General features: G+C 42.4%; 1 protein-coding gene across 1 annotated transcript in view; it reads left to right on the top strand.

The window, feature by feature from the left end:
• Positions 1 to 20,696, top strand: part of LAPTM4B (lysosomal protein transmembrane 4 beta) — a 76,958-nt gene extending 56,262 nt beyond the window's left edge. Inside the window, exon 7 of the mRNA XM_066266001.1 lies at positions 19,461 to 20,696. Within this exon, the coding sequence (XP_066122098.1) occupies positions 19,461 to 19,538 (78 nt within the window). The 3' untranslated portion in view covers positions 19,539 to 20,696. The remainder of the gene's footprint in view (positions 1 to 19,460) is intronic.
• Positions 20,697 to 21,001: the final 305 nt, after the last annotated feature.

Raw genomic sequence — 21,001 nt, 5'->3', positions numbered from 1 at the left:
GTAACCCCTTGCTTGAGCCAGCGACCTTGGGTCCAAGCTGGTGAATTTTTGCTCAAACCAGATGAGCCCACATTCAAGCTGGCAACCTCAGGGTCTCGAACCTGGGTCTTCCGCATCCCAGTTCGACGCTCTATCTACTGCGCCACCACCTGGTCAGGCTGTTTGTGATTTTTGAGTATGAGAAACCTATAAAGTTACTAAACAAGCAAGATGTGTCAGAACTTGATCCTAAATAATATGATGTGTAGGACTTATAAAGCTACATACAATCTTTTAGAAGTTTCTCAGAAAAGACAATGTCAATTATGTATATTTTTCTGATATACCTTTGGTGCTGGTTTTTTTTTTCAGTGGTTTCTTAAGGGTTGTGTGTGTGTGTATGTGTATGTAGAGTCAATTTATTGATGAGAGAGAGAGAGAGAGACTGGAACATCAATCTGTTCCTGCTGTGCCTTGACCAGGGACCGAACTGGCAACCCCTGCACTTTGAGACGGTGCTGTAACCAGCAGAGCTATCCAGCCAGGGCGAGGGTTGTCTTGTGTGTTTTTTTTTTTTTTTTTTTTTTTTTTTCCATTTTTCTGAAGCTGGAAACAGGGAGAGACAGTCAGACAGACTCCCGCATGCGCCCGACCGGGATCCACCCGGCACGCCCACCAGGGGCGACGCTCTGCCCACCAGGGGGCGATGCTCTGCCCATCCTGGGCGTCGCCATATTGCGACCAGAGCCACTCTAGCGCCTGGGGCAGAGGCCACAGAGCCATCCCCAGCGCCCGGGCCATCTTTGCTCCAATGGAGCCTTGGCTGCGGGAGGGGAAGAGAGAGACAGAGAGGAAAGCGCGGCGGAAGGGTGGAGAAGCAAATGGGCGCTTCTCCTGTGTGCCCTGGCCGGGAATCGAACCCGGGTCCTCCGCACGCTAGGCCGACGCTCTACCGCTGAGCCAACCGGCCAGGGCTGTCTTGTGTGTATTTTTAATAGAAGCAAAATGGAATGGCTAAACAGATACTCATTGTATGAATATACCTCAAATCAAAGGATAGTCTGAAATTTGTAGAAATTGAGGTGTTTAGAGAATACATCTAACTTTTTCTTTCTTTTATTTTTTTTTTTAAGTGAAAGGAGGGGAGATAGAAAGACTCCCACATGAGCCCTGCCCGGATCCACCCAGCAACCCTGCCTGGGGCTCGAATTATCTGAGCTATTTTTTTTAGCTCCTGAGGCTGAGGCACTCAGACCTACAGAGCTATCCTCAGAGCCTGGGGCCACACTTGAACCAGTTGACTGAGAGAAGGAAAGAGGGAGAGAAGGGGGAGAAGTTGGAGGAGAGAAGCTAATGGTCACTTCTCTTGTGTTCCCTGACCAGGGATTGAACCCAGGATGTCCATATGCCGGGCTGACGCTCTCTCCACTGAGCCACCAGCCAGGGCCTCTAAGTAACTTTTTAAAGGAAACTTATTTTTCTCCCTTAGAAGGATTCAAACTTAGATATGAAGTAACAGTTAAGTTTTATTTAGGCTAACACAAACACAAAATAGTTGTACATTTTAACGAGACATTTCTTTTTTTTTATAAATAAATTTTTATTAATTTTAATGGGGTGACATCAATAAATCAGGGTACATATATTCAAAGAAAACAAGTCCAGGTTATCTTGTCATTCAATTATTTTGCATGCCCATCACCCAAAGTCAGATTGTCCTCCATCACCTTCTATCTAATTTTCTTTGTCCCCCGCCCCCGCCCCCTCCCCCCTCCTCCCCCTCTTCCCCCCCTCCGTAACCACCACACTCTTGTCCATGTCTCTTAGTCTCGTTTTTATGTCCCACCAGTGTATGGAATCATGCAGTTCTTGGTTTTTTCTGATTTACTTATTTCACTCCCTATAATGTTATCACAATCCCACCATTTTGTTGTAAATGATCCGATGTCATCATTTCTTACGGCTGAGTAGTATTCCATAGTGTATATGTGCCACATCTTCTTTATCCAGTCTTCTATTTTTTTTTACAGTGATTAAAGCCTTTAATAACGAGACATTTCTAACTCTTCTAATAATAGGACTGCTTTTCTTCCCAAAGGCTTCCAGCTTGGCAGTAGTGTGTAGTAACTAGGATTTGGGGCCATGGACTAGTGCCAACTGTGGCTATTTCCTGGTGTGTTGACATAAGATGCCTGGGGATTGCTCCATCGCTCCATGGTTGTTCCCTTATCTCCTCAGTCATTCTGTATCAACTTGCTGTTTTTTAGATAAGGACACTGAGTTGCTGCTGATAATGTTACTACTTTGTCAAAGTTCCCAGTGAGCTTTTCTTTTCTTTTTTTTTGAAGAATGGCATTCCTGGGAAAAGGAGATTTATTATTTCTCATAACTCAGTTGCATTGATATTTCATGACAAAATGTAGGAATAGATCACCACCTGAAGTCTCAGCTTTCTGACATTTACTTGTTTGTTTGTTTATTGAGAGAGGAAGGGAGAGAGGGAGAAAGGGGGGGTAGGGGAGAAAGAGAAGCATCAACTCATTGCACCACTTTCGTTGTGTATCCTTTGCTTGCTTCTCATACATGCCTTGACCCAGTGTCGAACCAGTGACCTCAGTGCTCCAGGTTGATACTCTGTCCACTATGCCACCACTGGCTAGGCTCTGACAGTATTTAAATTAAAAAAAAAATATATATATATATATAGATATATATATAATGGCATTGTGATTATTTCTAAAGCATACTTATATATAAAATAATTTTATGTAAGATATTTTATTACTATAAAATATTGAGTAAGTGCTCTGATTTCCAGTTGTTTCATGTCATAATTTTTCTAGCAGGTTATTTGAAACAGGATCTATATGTGTCAATCAATACAGGGGTTACTAGTTGTGAGCATGCAAAACAGTTTATTCTTGTTTTATTATTTACTGAGTATTGTATTATTTTCTACAAGAGCAACTGCAAACCTACTTTTGCCCACTTCTGTATTATTTTAAATCTCTATAGCTTTTTGTTAAAGGAACTAGTTTGGCCTGACCAGGTGGTGGTGCAGTGGATAGAGTGTCAGCCTGGAAGCTGAGGACCCAGGTTCAAAACCCCAAGGTGGCTGGCTTGAGCATAGGCTCATCCTGCTTGAGCATAGGCTCTTCCGGCTTGAGCGCAGGCTCACCAGTTTGGGCATGGGGTCCTCAGCTTGAGCATGGGACCATAGACATGACCCCCTGGTTGCTGACTTAAGCGCAAAGGTCACTGGCTTGGCTGGAGCCCCCTCAGTCAAGGCACGTATGAGAAAACAATCAGTGAACAACTAAGGTGGCGCAACTATGAGTTTATGCTTCTCATCTCTGTCCCTTTCTGTCTGTCCCTGTCTATGTGTGTGGCTCTCTCTCTTTCTCTCTTTCTTTTGCATGCGTGTGTACACGTGCTAAAAAAAAAACAAAAAAACTAGTCCCACATACTATGTTTTTCTGATTGTAGTCTTTTGTATTCCTAATAAATCAGATCTAGGGGCTTATTCATATTCCCACATTCCCATTTTTTTTCCCCAGGATTACTTCAGAGTTCATCATTTGTTCTCCCATCAGGAGGCACATAATATCCAGTTGATTCTGTCTTTCTGCGATGTCAGCAACCATTGCTACCTAATGCCTAGAGATGCATTGATTCTTTAGGGGTTACATTATTATGACATCCTGTCATTCGTTTTTCATTTATAGCTGGAATATTTCTGTTAAGGAAGGACTTTCTGTACTATTTGGTCCCCCAGTAATATTAGTAACATGGCTAAATATACTTGGTCTTGTTCTCTTCGTTTGTCAGTTTTCAAAATGATAAGTTTTTCCATCATTCTCCAGTGCTGACCAGTGATGAGTGGGCTTTTTTTGTTTGTTTTTTGTTTTCACTTTTTGTGAGGTGTATTTTTTAAGTAATAAATGAACTCATGAAAGGCAGACCACACAATGGGAGAACATATTTGACAATACGTCTGATAAGGTTTAATAACCAAAATTTTTAAAGAACTTGTAAAACTCAACACCAGGAAGATAAACAGTCCAATCAAAAAATGGGCAAAAGAGATAAATAGACACTTCTCCAAAGAGGACATACAGATGGCCAATAGGCTCAACATCACTAATCATTAGAGAAATGCAAATTAAAACCACAATGACATATCACCTCACACCAGTCAGAATGGCGCTCATCAACAAAACAACCCAGAATAAGTGCTGGTGAGGATGTGGAGAAAAGGGAACCCTCCTGCACTGCTGGTGGGAATGCAGACTGGTGCAGCCACTGTGGAAAACAGTATGGAGATTCCTCAAAAAAAATTAAAAATCGAACTGCCTTTTGACCCAGCCATCCCATTTTTAGGGATATACCCCAAGAACACCATAGCACAGTTTGAAAAGGAGAAATGCACCCTCATGTTTATGGCAGCATGGTTTACAATAGCGAAGATCTGGAAACAGCCCAGGTGTCCATCAGTGGACAAGTGGATTAAAAAGCTATGGTACATATACACAGTGGAGTACTATGGGGCCATGAAAAAGAAGGAAACATTTTTTGCCACAACCTGGATGGAACTGGAAACTATTATGTTAAGTGAAATAATCCAGGCAGAGAATGAAAAATATCATGTGACCTCACTCATTTGAGAAATCTGATGAACAATATGAACTGAGGAACAGAGTAGAGACAGAGGCGGGATCAAAGGATCCAGAAGGAAAGCAGACAGAGGGAAAGGGGATGATAGGCTGATAGGATGGGACGAGAGCAGAAAAACAAATCCTGGAGGGACGGGGGGAGGGCGTGCCGGGGAGGGAGACAGGGGGGATGTACTGGGGAATACGGGTGACATTAGTATCTATGTAAACACAATAAATTAAGAATAAATAAATAAATAAATGAGCTCATGAAAAGAGGCCTATTATTAGAAGAGCTAGAGAGGTCCAGCTGAAAAATACAACCATTTTGATAAATTTTATCGGTAAGCTTAAATAAAACTTACCTATTATTGATACCTATTTTGAAACTTTGAAAGGGAGAGAAATAAAAGTTTTTTCTAAAAGGCTGGTACAATATAGTTAATACCCTTAGTAACACTTAAATTGTACCATCTTTGGCCAGTGGAGCCTCTTCAAGTTGGTGCCTGGCTCCTTTGACAGTCTTTGATGGCTACCTTGCTGTCTGGTATGACTAGATGCTCTGTTCATCTTGTTTGTTGCCTGTCCCAGACTTGGAGCTAGCCATTTATCAAAGGAGCAAGCAGAGCTTCATTTTGGTGGAAACCGTAATCTTGAGTTATAGGGTCGGAGAATAGATTTTTTTTTTTTTTTTGAAGCAAGGCTGTTCATGTTTAAACACTGTTGTGACTAGAACTAAAGGAATTAATATAAATATACTGGAGCCTCACTCTGAGATTCTAAATGGGGGTTGAAGTGATCTAGTTCTGTCATTTCCCTGTTCTCCGCAGCTATATTAGGATCCTCATGGTATGTGGTAATGTATTCTTATCTCCGTCCATGTCTTTTTTTGGAATCTACACAGCACAGACATAATAACATGTTGGTCTTTCCCTTCCTATCAGATAGTAGGCCAGATGGCTTTTCTCCCAGGCTGAATAGTCTCAGGGTGACCTTTGTGGGAAGATAGTGGGGCTCTTGTTGGTAGAAAATGTGTGCTTTTTATTTCTCTCTTAAACATTATACATATTGTTAGTCAGACATATACTTTCCTAAATACTCCTCATGGAAAATAGATAAGAGTTATTAGATACTGGAGATCATTTATTTGGGTTAATCTTTCCTCCAATTTCCCAACCAAATCAAAGCAAAAAAAAAAAAACCTTTGAAAGAAATAACTAAGATGAAAAGGTCACAAACTCTGCTCTTAATGCTTTAGGGTCTTGGTATTTCTTTCATGGCACCTTTATGCCAAAAGAAAGACCTAACTGTTCATTTTGTTAAGTAATCTCAGAAAGAGTAGTAGCTAGCATAGTGTCTAACAGGTGTTACCTGTGTTTTCCTTGAAAATTTAAAATATCTAAGGTGCTTCTTTGAGTGACTGAAGCACATAGTTGGAGGTTCTAGGGAGCTGCAACCTTCCTTTCAGAACATTGCTGTAGAATTTACATTCTGGATACATGTTAGTAATATCACATTCTCTCCCCTACCTCCATCAAAATTTGGCTTCTAGAGGAAAAACATATTAAAATACTAAACATGTACATCAATGCTAGTCAACCTGGTCCCTACTGCCCACTAGTGGGTGTTCCAGCTTTCATGGTGGGCAGTAGCGGAGCAACCAAAGTATAAATAAAAAGATAGATTTAACTATAGTAAGTTGTTTTATAAAGATTTATTCTGCCAAGCTGAGCGAAAATCTGACATAAAGTACTTCGTAAGTAATTATTATTATATGTTTTAACTTGCTGTAACTCTGCTTTATAAATTTTATAAAGTAAAGTTACTTCCCTACTTTATAAATCACCATTACTGTGGAACCAGTGGGCGGTTAGAAAATTTTACTACTAACAGAGATACAAAAGTGGGCGGTAGGTATAAAAAGGTTGACTACCCCTGATGTACATTATAGAAACGGACTTCTTTCAATTTATACAAATTGAGATTTAAAATATGTTTTAAATCTGTGCAACCTTGTTTTGCTGGTAGTATGCAGCATTTATTAAATCTAACAGCAGGGAACCCTATTCCTTTGGGAGGGGGCACTTTAAAAGTGCAATTAATATTTAGTGAAAATATATGATTTCAAGTAAAAGAATCATAGTCTTTGTAATGTTGGAGAATTTTTAATTGTCTAGGGATAATAGGAAAATTTTTAACTTCATGGAGTCTTAAGCCAAGTCATATCATAGGTGCTAATCCTGATGAACATTTATACAGGCTTATTGTTTTAATTCCAGAAAGTATTTTTCTATGTGGGGCCTTCTTTTGAGTCTGACTGCTTGAAAACACAGTTAAGAAAAAGTCAGTGACCGTGTCAAGGCCAGATTATCTTCTCAGCAGCCATTTTCCAATAGATTTCTCTCGAAGGGACCTGAGATTAATTAATGCTGACTCTGGGCTGTCAAAAAACCACAAACAAATTATCAGCTGAGTAAAGGACTTTGGGGGGGGGGTGTTCAGTAACTTTCAATGACTTTCAAAAAAATTGTGCATAAAAAATTCCACTGTTCTTTTTCTTCTGTTGCTTTAAAAAATCAGGTTATTCATTACTTCTCAGGTATTGGTTGAATAGTCTTAGAAACAAGTTTTTGACTAGGTAACATGTGTTCAATATTTTCCCCCCACTGTAGAGAGACCAGAAGGCGGGAAAGGGAATGAATTAAATTGACGATTCAGTTCAGGAGAGATACTTACAATGAACAACTACGGTGTCACAACGAAAAACTGATGATTGATGCTTCTCATCTCTCTCTTTGTTCCTGTCTGTCTGTCCCTATCTATCCCTCTCTCTGACTCTCTCTCTGTCCCTGTTAAAAAATAAAATAAAATAAAATAAAATAAAAAATATATTCTAATCTGCTAGAACTTATCCCTCACCCATGTGACTTACCAGTTATTTTACCCAGAGAGCATCTGGAGCAGTCAGATCAACACATAGAAATTTGAAACCTAAAAGTTCTGGAAGACCAAATAAACCCAGTTTTCATTGTGAACCCAGGTAAAAGTATATTAATCATTGGCTTATTTAGAATCATCTTATAATAGCAAGTCAGAACAATTTATAGTAGTTTTGTAGTGAATTGAGGATAAAATTGCCCTCTGTTGTCATTTTTACTTTAAAACACAGAACTTGACTTCTTATTTATCATAGGTGTCCCAAATAGAGTTTATATTGATTTTTTACTTTAGAGACAAGTGAGACATTGAATTTTATTTTTTATCACTGTAAGAATGATATCTGGGACTGTATCTTAAGAAAGTAGTAAAAAAATATATATAATAAGATATTTATGCAGCATTGTTTTTAATAGCAAAAAAGTATCTGATCTCATCATCTAATAATTAGGAACTGGTTTGGTTAAATAAAGGTATATCTACTTGATATAATATGTCTTTATTGCTATAAAAATTGTGAGCAGTGTAACAGTGGAAGAGGTAGGCCCAGGTGGTTGACTCCACAGCCCGTGCCCTCAGCCGCTAGCTCAGCCTGCCAGTCTTCTCAACGTGGTGGCAAACATAGAAAATGGTAATGTTTGTTTGGCACACTGTTCCATGTGGACTCTGGTTGGGAAGCTCTCCACTTTCTGTCAGAAGGTAACTGTATCAGACTCTTGCATTAGCACATAGCTGTGTGCTGCTCAGAACTTCCACATTTCAGCTATTGTGGTAGCCCCAGTGCCTGGCACACAGTATCACTAACATTTGTTGAAAAGAGTGAATGATATTTAATAAGTCTTTTTCTCTCTTTAATCTCAGTTGAAGAAGTAGCTTAATGTATGTGAACCATATCGACTCAATGACTACATCCCCAACCATCCCCTGGTCGCCAGAAAGAGGTCACACTGCAGAGCTCACTTTATGTCTTCCATATCTGCTTCTTTTCTCAGATTCTGGTAAATGGTAGCAAGGTCCACTTTGTCACCTCAGCCGGTAACTTAGGGGTCATCTTTAAACTTGTTATAATTCATCTTTTAGCCTCTGGTCTTAAACTCTCTCTCTTCCATTTTTCCTTTGTGTTGCTGCCAGATTATCTAAAAGATGAATCTGATTTTGTCATTTCTGTATTTAAAAGTCTTCAGGGGTTCTGCTGTTTATTAATTGCTGCAGCATTTCTCAACTGTGATGTCACTCCACTTTGCTATATAATGGCCATTTGTGATTTGTGGGGCAATATTTAAAATGTTTGCCAATGTTGTTTTTTTTCTTTTAATCAATAGGAACCAGATTCAGGATTATCCCTACAATAACATCTGTCTCAGCTGCTTGCATTCTGATACTTCCTTGAAGTGAGCAGAGGGGTGGGGTTCTGACTTCATCCTGCCAAGTCCTTTTTGTGAAGCAGCTTTGGGGACTGTTACAGCTGTGTTGTCAACAGTTGCTGCTCTTAGGAGCTGCTGTGCTTTCATGAACACTTCCATGCCTCCTGTTTCCTACTCGCTAACCCTCGCCCCCAAAAGAAAAAGAAGTCTTCACTTATAGTGGTGTTTATTTTTTCACGTTTTGAGGGGAGAGAAGGGAACTGAATTTTGTAAAACATATCTGTGTATGCCCACAGGGGTCTCATATGTAAACATTGCCAAAACACATCATCCCTAAAATGGTTACTGTAGAACAGGGGTACCCAAACTTTTTACACAGGGGGCCAGTTCACTGTCCCTCAGACCGTTGGAGAGCCGGACTATAAAAAAGACTATGAGCAAATCTCTATGCACACTGCACATATCTTATTTTAAAGTAAAAAAACAAAACGGGAACAAATACAATATTTAAAATAAAGAACGAGTAAATTTAAATCAACAAACTGACCAGTATTTCAATGAGAACTATGCTCCTCTCACTGACCACCAATGAAAGAGGTGCCCCTTCCGGAAGTGTGGCGGGGGCCGGGTAAATGGCCTCAGGGGGCCGCATGCGCGGGCCGTAGTTTGGGGACCCCTGCTGTAGAAAAAGGTTCCACTTTCCTATCATTGCTTGCAGTGCCAGTTGGGAACTTGCCTGTTGTTCTAGGATCATTTCTTGTGATCCCACCTCACTCACCCCACGTCTTTACATGAGTGCCTTGGTCTTGCACATGATTTCTGTGTGTCCTTCCACTCCTGTGCTGAGGACTGTGCTCTTAACATAGTGCATCCTGCTCGTTTCAGTCCATTACCTGCATCTTTGCCTCTCCAGCACCTGCTACCAGAGCTGGCCTCTGATTGGTGCTCAGGTGTACTTGGGAAAGGAGCGAATGACAGGAGAGTGTTTCAACCAAACCTTACTTTGGACTTGAGAATTATAACTACTGTACATGCCCACACTTCTTGCAGATAGATATGCAGCCTGTACTAAAAGTGGTGTCTGTTTTGTCTCCTTTCTTATTATTCAGTTATTTTTCTTTAGAAATTTGTAAAGGAAGAGGGAGGGGCAGGGATGGAAAATCTGTTGTGGGGGGAGATGAATGTGTTACTCCCCTCCTGGCATTTGAGGTGAAAGGACTTATGAGCTGGCTGTTTCCAAAGGAGTTTGTCTGTGTTTCTGATGGACTTCCTCTTTGCTTCAGGACAGCCATGATTATTTTTAAAATGTTACTTTTATTTTTAACACAGTATTACATGTATGTAGCTTAAAATCATGCTATTGAAAGATTTCTTTCTTTTTTTTTTTTTGACAGAGTTAGAGAGAGAAACAGGCACAGACAGAAAGGGAGAGAGAAACATCATTTCTTCTTTGTGGCACCTTAGTTGTTTCATTGATTGCATTCTCATATGTGCCTTGACCAGGGGACTACAGCAGAGCAAGGGACTCCTTGCTCAAGCCAGAGACCTTGGGCTCAAGCCGGCAACCTTGGGGTTTCAAACCTGGGCCCTCCGCATCCCTGTTCGATGCTCTATCCACTGAGCCACTGCCTGGTCAGACGAAAGATTGATTTCTTAATTGTCCTCAACCATTTTCTTGCCCATCCTCCAGATTTCACCCCCATCTAGTAACTCTTCACCTGATATTTACAACGGTCAATGCTTACTTGTCTCCTCTAGTATTTATCCCCACTATAAAACAATAAGTCTACATTACTATTTTTTTTTTCAGAGACAGAGTCAGACAGAGGGATAGATAGGGATAGACAGACAGGAACGGAGAGAGATGAGAAGCATCAATTAGTTTTTCGTTGCGACACCTTAGTTGTTCATTGATTGCTTTCTCATATGTGCCTTGACCATGGGGCTACAGCAGACCGAGTAACCCCTTGCTCAAGCCAGCGACCTTGGGTCCAAACCGGTGAGCTTTGCTTAAACCAGATGAGCCCACGCTCAAGCTGGCAACCTCGGGGTCTCGAACCTGGGTCCTCCGCATCCCAGTCCAACACTATCCACTGCGCCACCGCCTGGTCAGGCTCTACATTACTAATTTTTAAAGTATTAATTTGAGACAACTCTGGACTTATTGTTGAATAGTATTTCACTTTTTTTTTTTTTTTTGACAAAGAAAGTCAGAGAGAGAGGGACAGATAGAGACAGGAGGGAGAGAAATGAGAAGCATCGATTCTTCATTGTGGTACCTTAGTTGTTCACTGATTCCTTTTTCATATGTGCCTTGACCAGGGGCTACAGCAGAGCAAGTGACCCCTTGCTCAAGCCAGCAACCTTGGGCTTCAAGCCAGTGACCTTTGGGCTCAAGCTAGCGAGCATGGGGTCACGTCTATGATAGGGTTTCACTCTTAATATCCTCCGTATGTTCTCTGCTGCCTTCATCCTCCTAATATAGTAATACCAAGTTTTTTGGCTCTATCATCAATTAGTATTTACTCTGACAAAGCGAATGTTCAGTGCAGAGCTCTGTGGTATGCATTCTCTTTCTTGTACAGTTTTTGTTTCTCCCCCAGCAAAATTTGCCTTGTTTTTTCAGCTGCCAAGTGTTTTAAGTTTTACCTAGTCTGATATGGCTATCAGATCAGTCAGTCACCTGTTAACATTGTTTTCCAAATGTTTGATTCTAAAATAACCTGTTTCCTTCCCTTCTTGGGACTTCTCTTCCAGGACAGATGAGGGGCCACACAGCTGTCATCCTGGGCCTCAATGTCATTTACCTTACCTCAGTTAAGATACCATACAACAAAACTGGTGAAAATTGAATTGTTTTGACAGCAAACTGACTTTGGCGCAGTTGACCGTGTGCTTTGTGCTCCCTCCCATCCACCCCATCTGGACCCCCGAGTGTCCAGCATGGTTCTTTGAGAACCTGATGAAAACTCCGGACACTCTCCTCAGGAAAATAACTGTTCTAACATAAGACTTGGAATGTGATTTTGTGAACGTCTGAAGACATTTGTGTAACTTTTATAGAATACTTTTGGAAGTGTAATTCTAGCAGCTATGGAATTCTGAATAAGCCTTTAATGGCTAAACTCTAATATTAGTTAAAAGTCCAACTCTAGCCCTGGCCGGTTGGCTCAGCGGTAGAGCGTCAGCCTGGCGTGCGGGGGACCCGGGTTCGATTCCTGGCCAGGGCACATAGGAGAAGCGCCCATTTGCTTCTCCAACCCCCCCCCCCCCCTCCTTCCTCTCTGTCTCTCTCTTCTCCTCCCGCAGCCAAGGCTCCATTGGAGCAAAGATGGCCCGGGCGCTGGGGATGGCTCCTTGGCCGTTGCCCCAGGCGCTAGAGTGGCTCTGGTCGCGGCAGAGCGACGCCCCCAGGGGGGGGCAGAGCATCGCCCCCTGGTGGGCAGAGCGTTGCCCCTGGTGGGCATGCCAGGTGGATCCCGGTTGGGCGCATACGGGAGTCTGTCTGACTGTCTCTGCCCGTTTTCAGCTTCAGAAAAATACAAAAAAAAAAAAAAAAAGTCCAACTCTAGGTCTGACCTGTGCTGGCACAGTGGGTAAAGTGTCAACCTAGAACGCTGAGGTCACCGGTTCAAAACTCTGCACTTGTCTGATCAAGGTACATATGGGAGTTGATGCTTCCTGCTCCTCCCCTCTTCTCTCTCTCTCTCTCTCTCTCTCTCTAAAATGAATAAATTTTTTTAAAAAGTCTAACTATAACCATAGTACTCAAACTCTTCCTCTTTTTACCAATAAATATTTCTTTCCTTTTAAGCTTTGTATCACTTCTTAATATTTGATAGAATGAATTCTTTCCTAAATTTTAGTTACTTGTGGATAATGTAGCCATTTGGAATCCCTTTATTCTGGGATGTTACATTTTGCTCCGTTGATGTTAATTTTTCTCTCTCCAACTGTTCTGTATGTTGATGGAGCTGAGAGGAATGAAGTTTGCCCTGGTAACACTGGGATAACTGGTTGAGTTGAACTGGAATGAATGATGAGCTGCATTCCCACCAGCGTGCTGTCACCTACGTGACAACTCCCAGCAAAAGAGACAGTACAGCCAGATAGAGGCCTTCTGGGGTCATTGGCCAGAGGAATTTTTCCATCTGTGTGGAAGCGAGTTACAGCGTCATCCAGGCACTCTGTAGTTGAGATGCTATGAAGACAAACTTCCCGGGACTGTACTTAGATTAGAATCTGGTTGTATTGAATGTTGTTCAAGTATGGTCTGTGGTTGAATGTGTCTGTGTATATCGACTCAGTGAGTAGCTGCTGTTTTTACCAAGCAGTGACTTTAGATTAAAGTAGGACATGGCCTATGTTCTCAGTCCTCTGAGATTATTTTTTGGTTATTCATTGCAAATGATTAAATTTTTTAAAACAAAAGACTGGGCTTAACTAAATGCCAACTTCTAAAAAATGTCAAAATAATTTTGTTTTCACTAGTTTTGTTGTATGTTACCTTAAATGACATCTTTTAGCTTAATTGACCATACCATTGTCTTCTCAGATTTCTATGTACTTCACTGATCTTAGTAGAAAAGGACAATAGCAAATGTTTTTAGTCAGGATTGTTTAGTCAGACTGTAACAAAAACAGTGTGTCACCAACCCTTCCTTGAAATCATCAATAATATTACCATCATTTAGATTAATAAAAGGTGATGCTGTTCCCTTCAAAATTAAAACCAGTTCCATTTGGAGAGCTTTCTCCTGGAAGGAGTCCAGAAGCTGCGGAGTGAGCCGTGGGCCTCGGCGCTCTGGGGTGGTAATGTGGATAGTGAGGACGGCGGAGGGTGTCCGGAACCTCAGGGGAGGGAGCTCCTCACCCGGCTGTTCGCCCTTGGATTAGGGTGCAAGGCAGCAGAATATCTGAGTGGAGAAGCTATTAGGATGTTACAATACGGATGTGAGATGAAATTGTAAAAGAAGTCTGAAAACAAATAACAAGATATAGTGACACACAAAAGGCAAATTTCTAGTACTTTTTTTCCTTTTTCAAGAAAATTTTATGTTCCATCTGTGAATGTGTTGGAGAGTTTGTGTTGCATTTTGCTCAGAAAAAAAAGAATTGTGTATGATGGCTGGTTTTACTCCCATTTCAGTAGCTCCACTTTGTTAATTTCTCCCACAGTAACGATGGATATGAGTCAGTTGATTGTTTAACAAGGTTGTGGAATATAATGCTGAAATTCCTGCAGAATGTAATGTTCTAGTGCTGCTGACAGCTGTTTCCCGTGGCTATAAGTTACCATACCTAACACGTGTGCGCATGCGCATGTGGCGCAGGCTCAGTTTTAAAGCCCAACGTGCCACAGCGGAGAGCAGAGCTGTGGCTTTGTTGCAGGGAATATTATTTTCCTCGGCTCAAGCTGAGACTTTTGGGATTTCTAGTGGAGACCCTGTTGCTAAATACTGGCTAAAGCTCCTCACAGTGGATCACAGGCTCTCCAGGCTGTGACCCTCTCGCCCCCATCTCCGCATGTCCCCTAAGTGTATGTCCCCTAAGTGTTCATCCCCGCAGGTCCTTCCGTTTCCAGAAGCTGCTCTGTTTTCAAGCCCCCCTCCCTGACCTGTGCGCTTCCCTCTAACCTGCAGCGTTATCATCTTGCTCTGTACCTGATCCTACTTACCCTCCTGAGGGGACTCCACCCGACCCACCTAAGCTAGTTGTCCCTGTCTGTTCTTGAACAGCTTGTCTACGCCCACGCGTTGGGCATGCTCAGATACCTGTTCCACTTGGCTCCCCTCGCTGTCAGCCCCTTCGCAGACGGTGAGGTGTGTTCAGGTTTGTGTACCATTGCCCAGGGCTCTGTACAAGCTGTGGATGATTTCCTCTTGTGGGGACAACACTGGCAATGCTTCCTGGCCTAGGACAGAGGTCCGTACTGAGAGTATTGTGGGTACTTCTTCCCCTTTCTGCAGGGCAACAATTGAACATTTGCCTCAGCTCTACTTTGGGTAATACCTGAAGTATTAAGGACTTAGGCCACAGGTACAGTGTCACCACCATTTTGGGGACAGAGGTCGTGAAGCAGACAGGAATGATTCTCAGGCCTGTTGACCCTGCTGTGTGATGCTGTGACAGTTACCCGTTTACCACTTTGCAGCTGCCCAGTTTAGCCTGATTGGAGCTAGGTGTTGTATAGAAATATTTCTTCTTCACCAGCTGACCCACTGCTCAGCCCTGTCAGTGGAGGGCAGCGGAGGACCGAGTTTTCTTCTCCTGGCTCCTGTGTGTACCTGCTGAGTGTTTGTATCCTGTTGGCAGTGCCCTCTGAGGGGGTGGGGGGTAGCATCAGTGCCACCTCCTTTTGACAGCCCCCCAGCAAACACCCCTCTCGGGCAGTCTCCAGGGCAAGTGGCACCTCCCTGTGAACAGCTTCCAGCAGCAGCAGGTCCAGAGTACCCGGCTGCAGCTCCCAGCATCCTGAGGTGATTCTTTGCATATTAGCCTCAACCTGCTGACTGGTGGACCAGCTCTGGCGTGGTCCAGCCCAGAAAACTTTTCTGGCAACTACAACCCCTCCCATGATACTCGATTGCCAGCTTTGGGGAGGGGACCCTTTTCTGTGTTAGTTATTTCCATCAGTATCCTCACTTAGCACTAACACTCACTAGAGTTCTATTTTTTACCCCTCTTAGCTATTTCCCCCCCAATACCCTACCCCAGGGGTCGGGAACCTTTTTGGCTGAGAGAGCCATGAACGCCACATATTTTAAAATGTAATTCCGTGAGAGCCATACAATGACCTGTATACGTTACACATTATCCAGTAAAAATTTGGTGTTGTCCTGGAGAACAGCTGTGATTGGCTCCAGTCACCTGCAACCATGAACGTGGGCAGTAGGAAATGAATGGATTGTAATACACGAGAATGTTTTTTATATATATTTTTTGTTTGTTTTATATTTTTAACGTTAGTATTTTTTTTATTAAAGATTTGTCTGTGAGCCAGATGCATCCATCAAAAGAGCCACATCTGGCTCACGAGCCATAGGTTCCCGACCCCTGCCCTACCCAATACTCTATTAATAATTCTATGTGTGTGTATGTGTGTTACAGAGAGAGAGAGAGAGAGAGAGATGGAGGGACAGACAGACAGGGAGAGAGATGAGAAGCATCAGTTATTCATTGCAGCACTTTAGTTCATTGATTGCTTTCTTTTTTTCTGTATTTTTCTGAAACTGGAAACGGGGACAGTCAGACAGACTCCCGCATGCGCCCGACCAGGATCCACCCGGCACGCCCACCAGGGGCTACGCTCTGCCCACCAGGGGGCGATGCTCTGCCCCTCCGGGGCGTCGCTCTGCCGCGACCAGAGCCACTCTAACGCCTGGGGCAGAGGCCAAGGAGCCATCCCCAGCGCCCGGGCCATCTTTGCTCCAATGGAGCCTTGGCTGCGGGAGGGGAAGAGAGAGACAGAGAGGAAGGAGGGGGGCGTGGAGAAGCAAATGGGCACTTCTATGTGCCCTGGCCGGGAATCGAACCCGGGTCCCCCGCATGCCAGGCTGACGCTCTACCGCTGAGCCAACCGGCCAGGGCCTGATTGCTTTCTTATTGTGCCTTGACCAGGGGACTCCAGCTGAGCGAGTGCCCACTTGCTCAAAGCAATGACCTTTGGCCTCAAGCCAGTGACCATGGAGTCATGTCTCTGATCCCACGCTCAAGCCGGCAACCTTGGGGTTTTGAACCTGAGTCTTCTGTATCCCAGTCCAATGCTCTATCCACTGTACCACTGCCTGGTCAGGCTAATGTTTTTTAAACTTTCTCTGTTCAAATTAGTGGGTGGTGTCTGTCCCTGGATGGGACCCTAACCAGTATATATGCCTAGAATGCCAGGCTCCATTTCCCAGAAAATGGACCACGAAGAGTCTCTAAGGGCCAGCCTAAATGATGCTTCAGTCATTTATTCCACCAGCACCTTCTGAATTCCTGCTGTCGGAAAGGTATTGGGCCCAGCTGGGGTTAAGTAATAGAGGGCTTCAGTCTAAGAGGTCCAGGACTAGAAGAGAAGAAGTTAAGGAGTAAGGTGTGTTGAAATAGAGAGAAAGGGTGTGTGTGTGTGTGTGTGGTTGGGGAGGTAGGGTATGACAAAAACTTAAAACAGAAACTTAAACAATATTTTAGTGTTCTCCCTCTAGGAGTCAAAGGACAGATAAATGAAATATGAAGTTAATAAACATTTACCACTCTTAAGTGATGTCTATAATAGAACAGAATATGGTTTTGTTTTGTTTCATTTGTGAATATTCTTGTGCTTTCCACAAAGTACTTGAAGTAGGTATCTTTTTTTTTTTATGTGGGGGGGGGCAGAGCAGACGGGGGCAGACAGAAAGGGAGAGAGATGAGAAGCATCAGCTCATAGTTGCTGCACTTTAGTTGTTCATTGATTGCTTCTCATATGTGCCTTGACCGAGGACTCAAGGAAGTGGGTGACATTTTATTTCATCTCCTTTCCAAGGGCAGGAACTGTGTTTATTTTAATTATCTTGTACCCACAGTACCTGTCACATAGTAGACACAAAGTAAATGTTAGCTGACTGATTAGAAGGCTAATTATATTGAGTTGATACTCTCTTGTGTTTTGTTTTCTACTCCAAGAAAGCCAAAATTAGCCAATGTTTTCTTATGTTGACGGTTCATAATCAATTGCATGTAACTGTTTTTGTACTTAAAATGTGAACAGAAAGATTATCAATTAATTTAGTGCTTGTTCTCATTTGTTTTTCTCCAGCCATTTACAAATGTCTGTCATTTCAGCTGTACATTAAGCAGTGTGTTAGGTGTTTTCTAGACTTCTCATTCTCAAGAATCCCTATTTTACAGACACAGAATTGAGATTAAGTAGTGTACCCAAGACCATGCTGAGAAAGTGTGGCTGAGCCAGGCTTTGAGTCCAGATTGACAGCCAGGCCCTTGCATGTCCCAGTCTACTGTCCGGATCTCACATAAGTGGTTTCTGTAGTCTCTTGGGTGCCTGCCCTGCTATGTGCCTATAGACAGGACCCCCAGGAGCCTTGTCCTAGATCCTACACACAGCCATCCAGGCACATGTGAACAGGGTTTGGGAAACTCAGGAAGGGCCACAAATCTCTTCTCATTTGCTTCTTTTATTTTTAATTTTTTTATTCATTTTAAAGAGGAGTGGGAGAGAAGGGGAAGAACAGGAAGCATCAACTCTCATATGTACCTTGACCAGGCAAGCCCAGGGTTTCGAATTGATGACCTCAGTGTTTCCAGGTTGACGCTTTATCTACTGCGCCACCATGGGTCAGGCCTCTTCTTATTTGCTTCTTTAAAGATTCCAAGTCTGTCATCAAAGTCGAACCCAGTGGTTCTCAAAGTGTGCGCCAGCGCACACTGGTGCATCCTAGAAGATTTCCAGGTGCGCTTTATGGTATTCCAGAGAAATATGTGCCTGTTGGGGACCAAAAAACCAACAGGGATTATGGAGTTTAGATTTTTGGGGGACAGAGGCGTGGGGAATTGGCTGTAAGCTGACAGTCTGCCCAAACCCCCACCTCACTTGCCTGATTAGGTTGCAAAGGGCTGTTAAGCTGTGGTGCTGGATTGTTTACACTACCCCCGCATGTTCCCGGGAAAGACTGGAGGCAAGTTTCTTCTATCCTTTGTTTGGTGTATAGTTAAGATGATATATATGGTAGGGGTTTTGGATTGATGATTAAACATAAGGAATTGTCTCCTGAAGCCTTTTGGATTTCTATAAAAGAAGAATATGTGGTAATATCTAAAAAAGCTTTGAACATTTTACTACAATTTTCAACATCCTATTTATGTGAATTAGGATTTTCTACCCTCAACACAATAAAGAGTAAAAAGAGAGGAATTCTTCAATGTATTGACAAGAAAATGAGAGTTTGCCTTTCAAATATGTGCCCAAACATTGAAGAAATCGCTGGGACACATCAGGCTCATGTTTTTCATAAACACAAGAATGAAAAAACAACACATTTGTGCCAGGACCTGCTGAATTTACTAACTCTTACTAAGAATGTGTGTGTGTGTGTGTGTGTGTGTGTGTGTGTGTGTGTGTATAACTTTTTTGTCTTTTTTTTATATTTTAACCCCTTTTTTAGGAATTCTAAAATGCGTAACTCAAAAAATGTAACATAAAAATGTTTTTTAATGTCAATAAATTTAATTTTGTCATATTTATTTTGTTTAATTACCATAAAAGCATGCTTGGACTTTATATTTTTTTCTTTAATATGTGACTTAATTATTAAAACATATTTCTCAGAAATTTGTATATAGTGCGCCTCCAGTTATCTGTAGGATTTTAAATGTGCCCTCCTTCAGAAAGTTTGAGAACCACTGGTCTAGCCACTTGCCGGAAAACTGAACTTGCTATAGGTTATGGAAAACATTTCACTACATAAAAGTTCAATGACAGTTAAAGCTCAGGGGAACATACGTGCACTTTTCAATACTAACCCTTGTCTTCTCTTTTTCTTCTTAGGTGCTGTTACCACCGTATGATGACACCACTGTGACTGGCGTGGCCAAGGAGCCGCCACCACCTTATGTGTCTGCCTGAGCCTGAAAGTGGGCGGAGCTGAGCATGAGCTTGACTTTGCAGACATCAGAGCAGTAGTTCTTTAATTTCACTTCTGAGACGAGTTGCTGAAATGCTAGTTTAAACTTAATGTTAAGTTGAAACCCTCTTTGTAGTTTGAAACATGCTTCAGCTAGAGCACTGTGGTAGTTCAACCAGAGTTCTTTCTGTAGGGTGGAGAGCAGCGGCCTTCCCTAGTCTTCCCTGGACTTCCCTGGGTGCTGATACTTCCCAGCAACCTGGAGGAACCTTGAGTCAGAGAAGTCCGGTTTTGTACATGCTAGACCCCAAAGCTGGGGAAGCAGTCAAATTTTCGCCCTCTCTGTTCTCCCTGTCTCTTTCAAAAGTATAAAATTAAATCAGTATAAGACAATACTGTTTTTAAGCCACTCTAGTGTGTAGAAGAAGCCCTTATGAGGACAGATACGTGTTCTCATAATTATTGCTCCATTTAGGTAAATAGGAGTCCATATATGTATATAAATAAAACAGGAATTTTCTTCAGATCCTTTACAGCTTAAATTCAGTGATATTTTGAATTTTCTGGTTAAGAGATTTTGTCCATGAGCTAAATTGAGACCCTTCGACAATCCCCAACAGTGAAGAGCCGTCACTAGCCATGGCTGTTCTTGTACGCCCCATGTCTGAGGTCATGGAGTGACGTGTGTCATCTGAGTTGCAGGAGTGGGCTGATTGTTTGGCACCGTGTGGTGCCTGGTGCTCCCTGCCCCCTGGCTTCCTGTCCCCACCCAGGCCCCCTTTCACTAAGTGTTCTGTCCGAGGCTGATTCAGGAAGGACCTCCAACTCACTTTTAGAAACTGGTGTTGCTGATACATATTTACTCAGTAATAAAAAAATAAATAAAAGGTTTACTTCTCAACCTGAAAGTTACATCCTACTACTTTGAACTTCCAAGTATACCTAGTCATCTTTTAAAATGAGTGTAAAACAGTCTTCAGAAAAATGAGGAGGGTTTCTATCATTGTGGAATCCCCTTATCTTGACTACCTGAATTTCAAGGGACTTTTATATATATATTCGTATATTCAAGAGTCACAGCTCTCCTGTTGTTCATAATTGAATGCGCTGTAAATGAAGGCTTTTACAATTAAAGTGAGATTTGCCCACACCCAGGAAAATTCTCTTGACTCTGTGATTATTGTGCCTCGGGAACCTTCCCACCCACATGTGGCTGTGCAGAGACACATTTGGCCTAAGGAGGAGGCCTTATGGCTGGTTTCACACATATGTTTTTTAATATTTCAGTGCTGATGAAATCAAAATATCTTAGGCCAAGAGAACTGAAGATGAACAGAACTGAGCTTCCAGCAATCCTAACCCCGGCCTCTACCAAGCTCTGTGTGTGCTCAGCTGTTCTGCATATGATTGTTTTGTGTCCCTAGTGCACTTTTAATAAGCAGTTCAGAGTTTGCATTTGAAGGAA

This window comes from Saccopteryx bilineata, chromosome 3 (assembly GCF_036850765.1).
Source record: "Saccopteryx bilineata isolate mSacBil1 chromosome 3, mSacBil1_pri_phased_curated, whole genome shotgun sequence".
Lineage (NCBI taxonomy): Eukaryota > Metazoa > Chordata > Mammalia > Chiroptera > Emballonuridae > Saccopteryx > Saccopteryx bilineata.
Note: the sequence above shows the minus strand (reverse complement) of the source record. Positions and strands in the feature narration are given on the sequence as shown.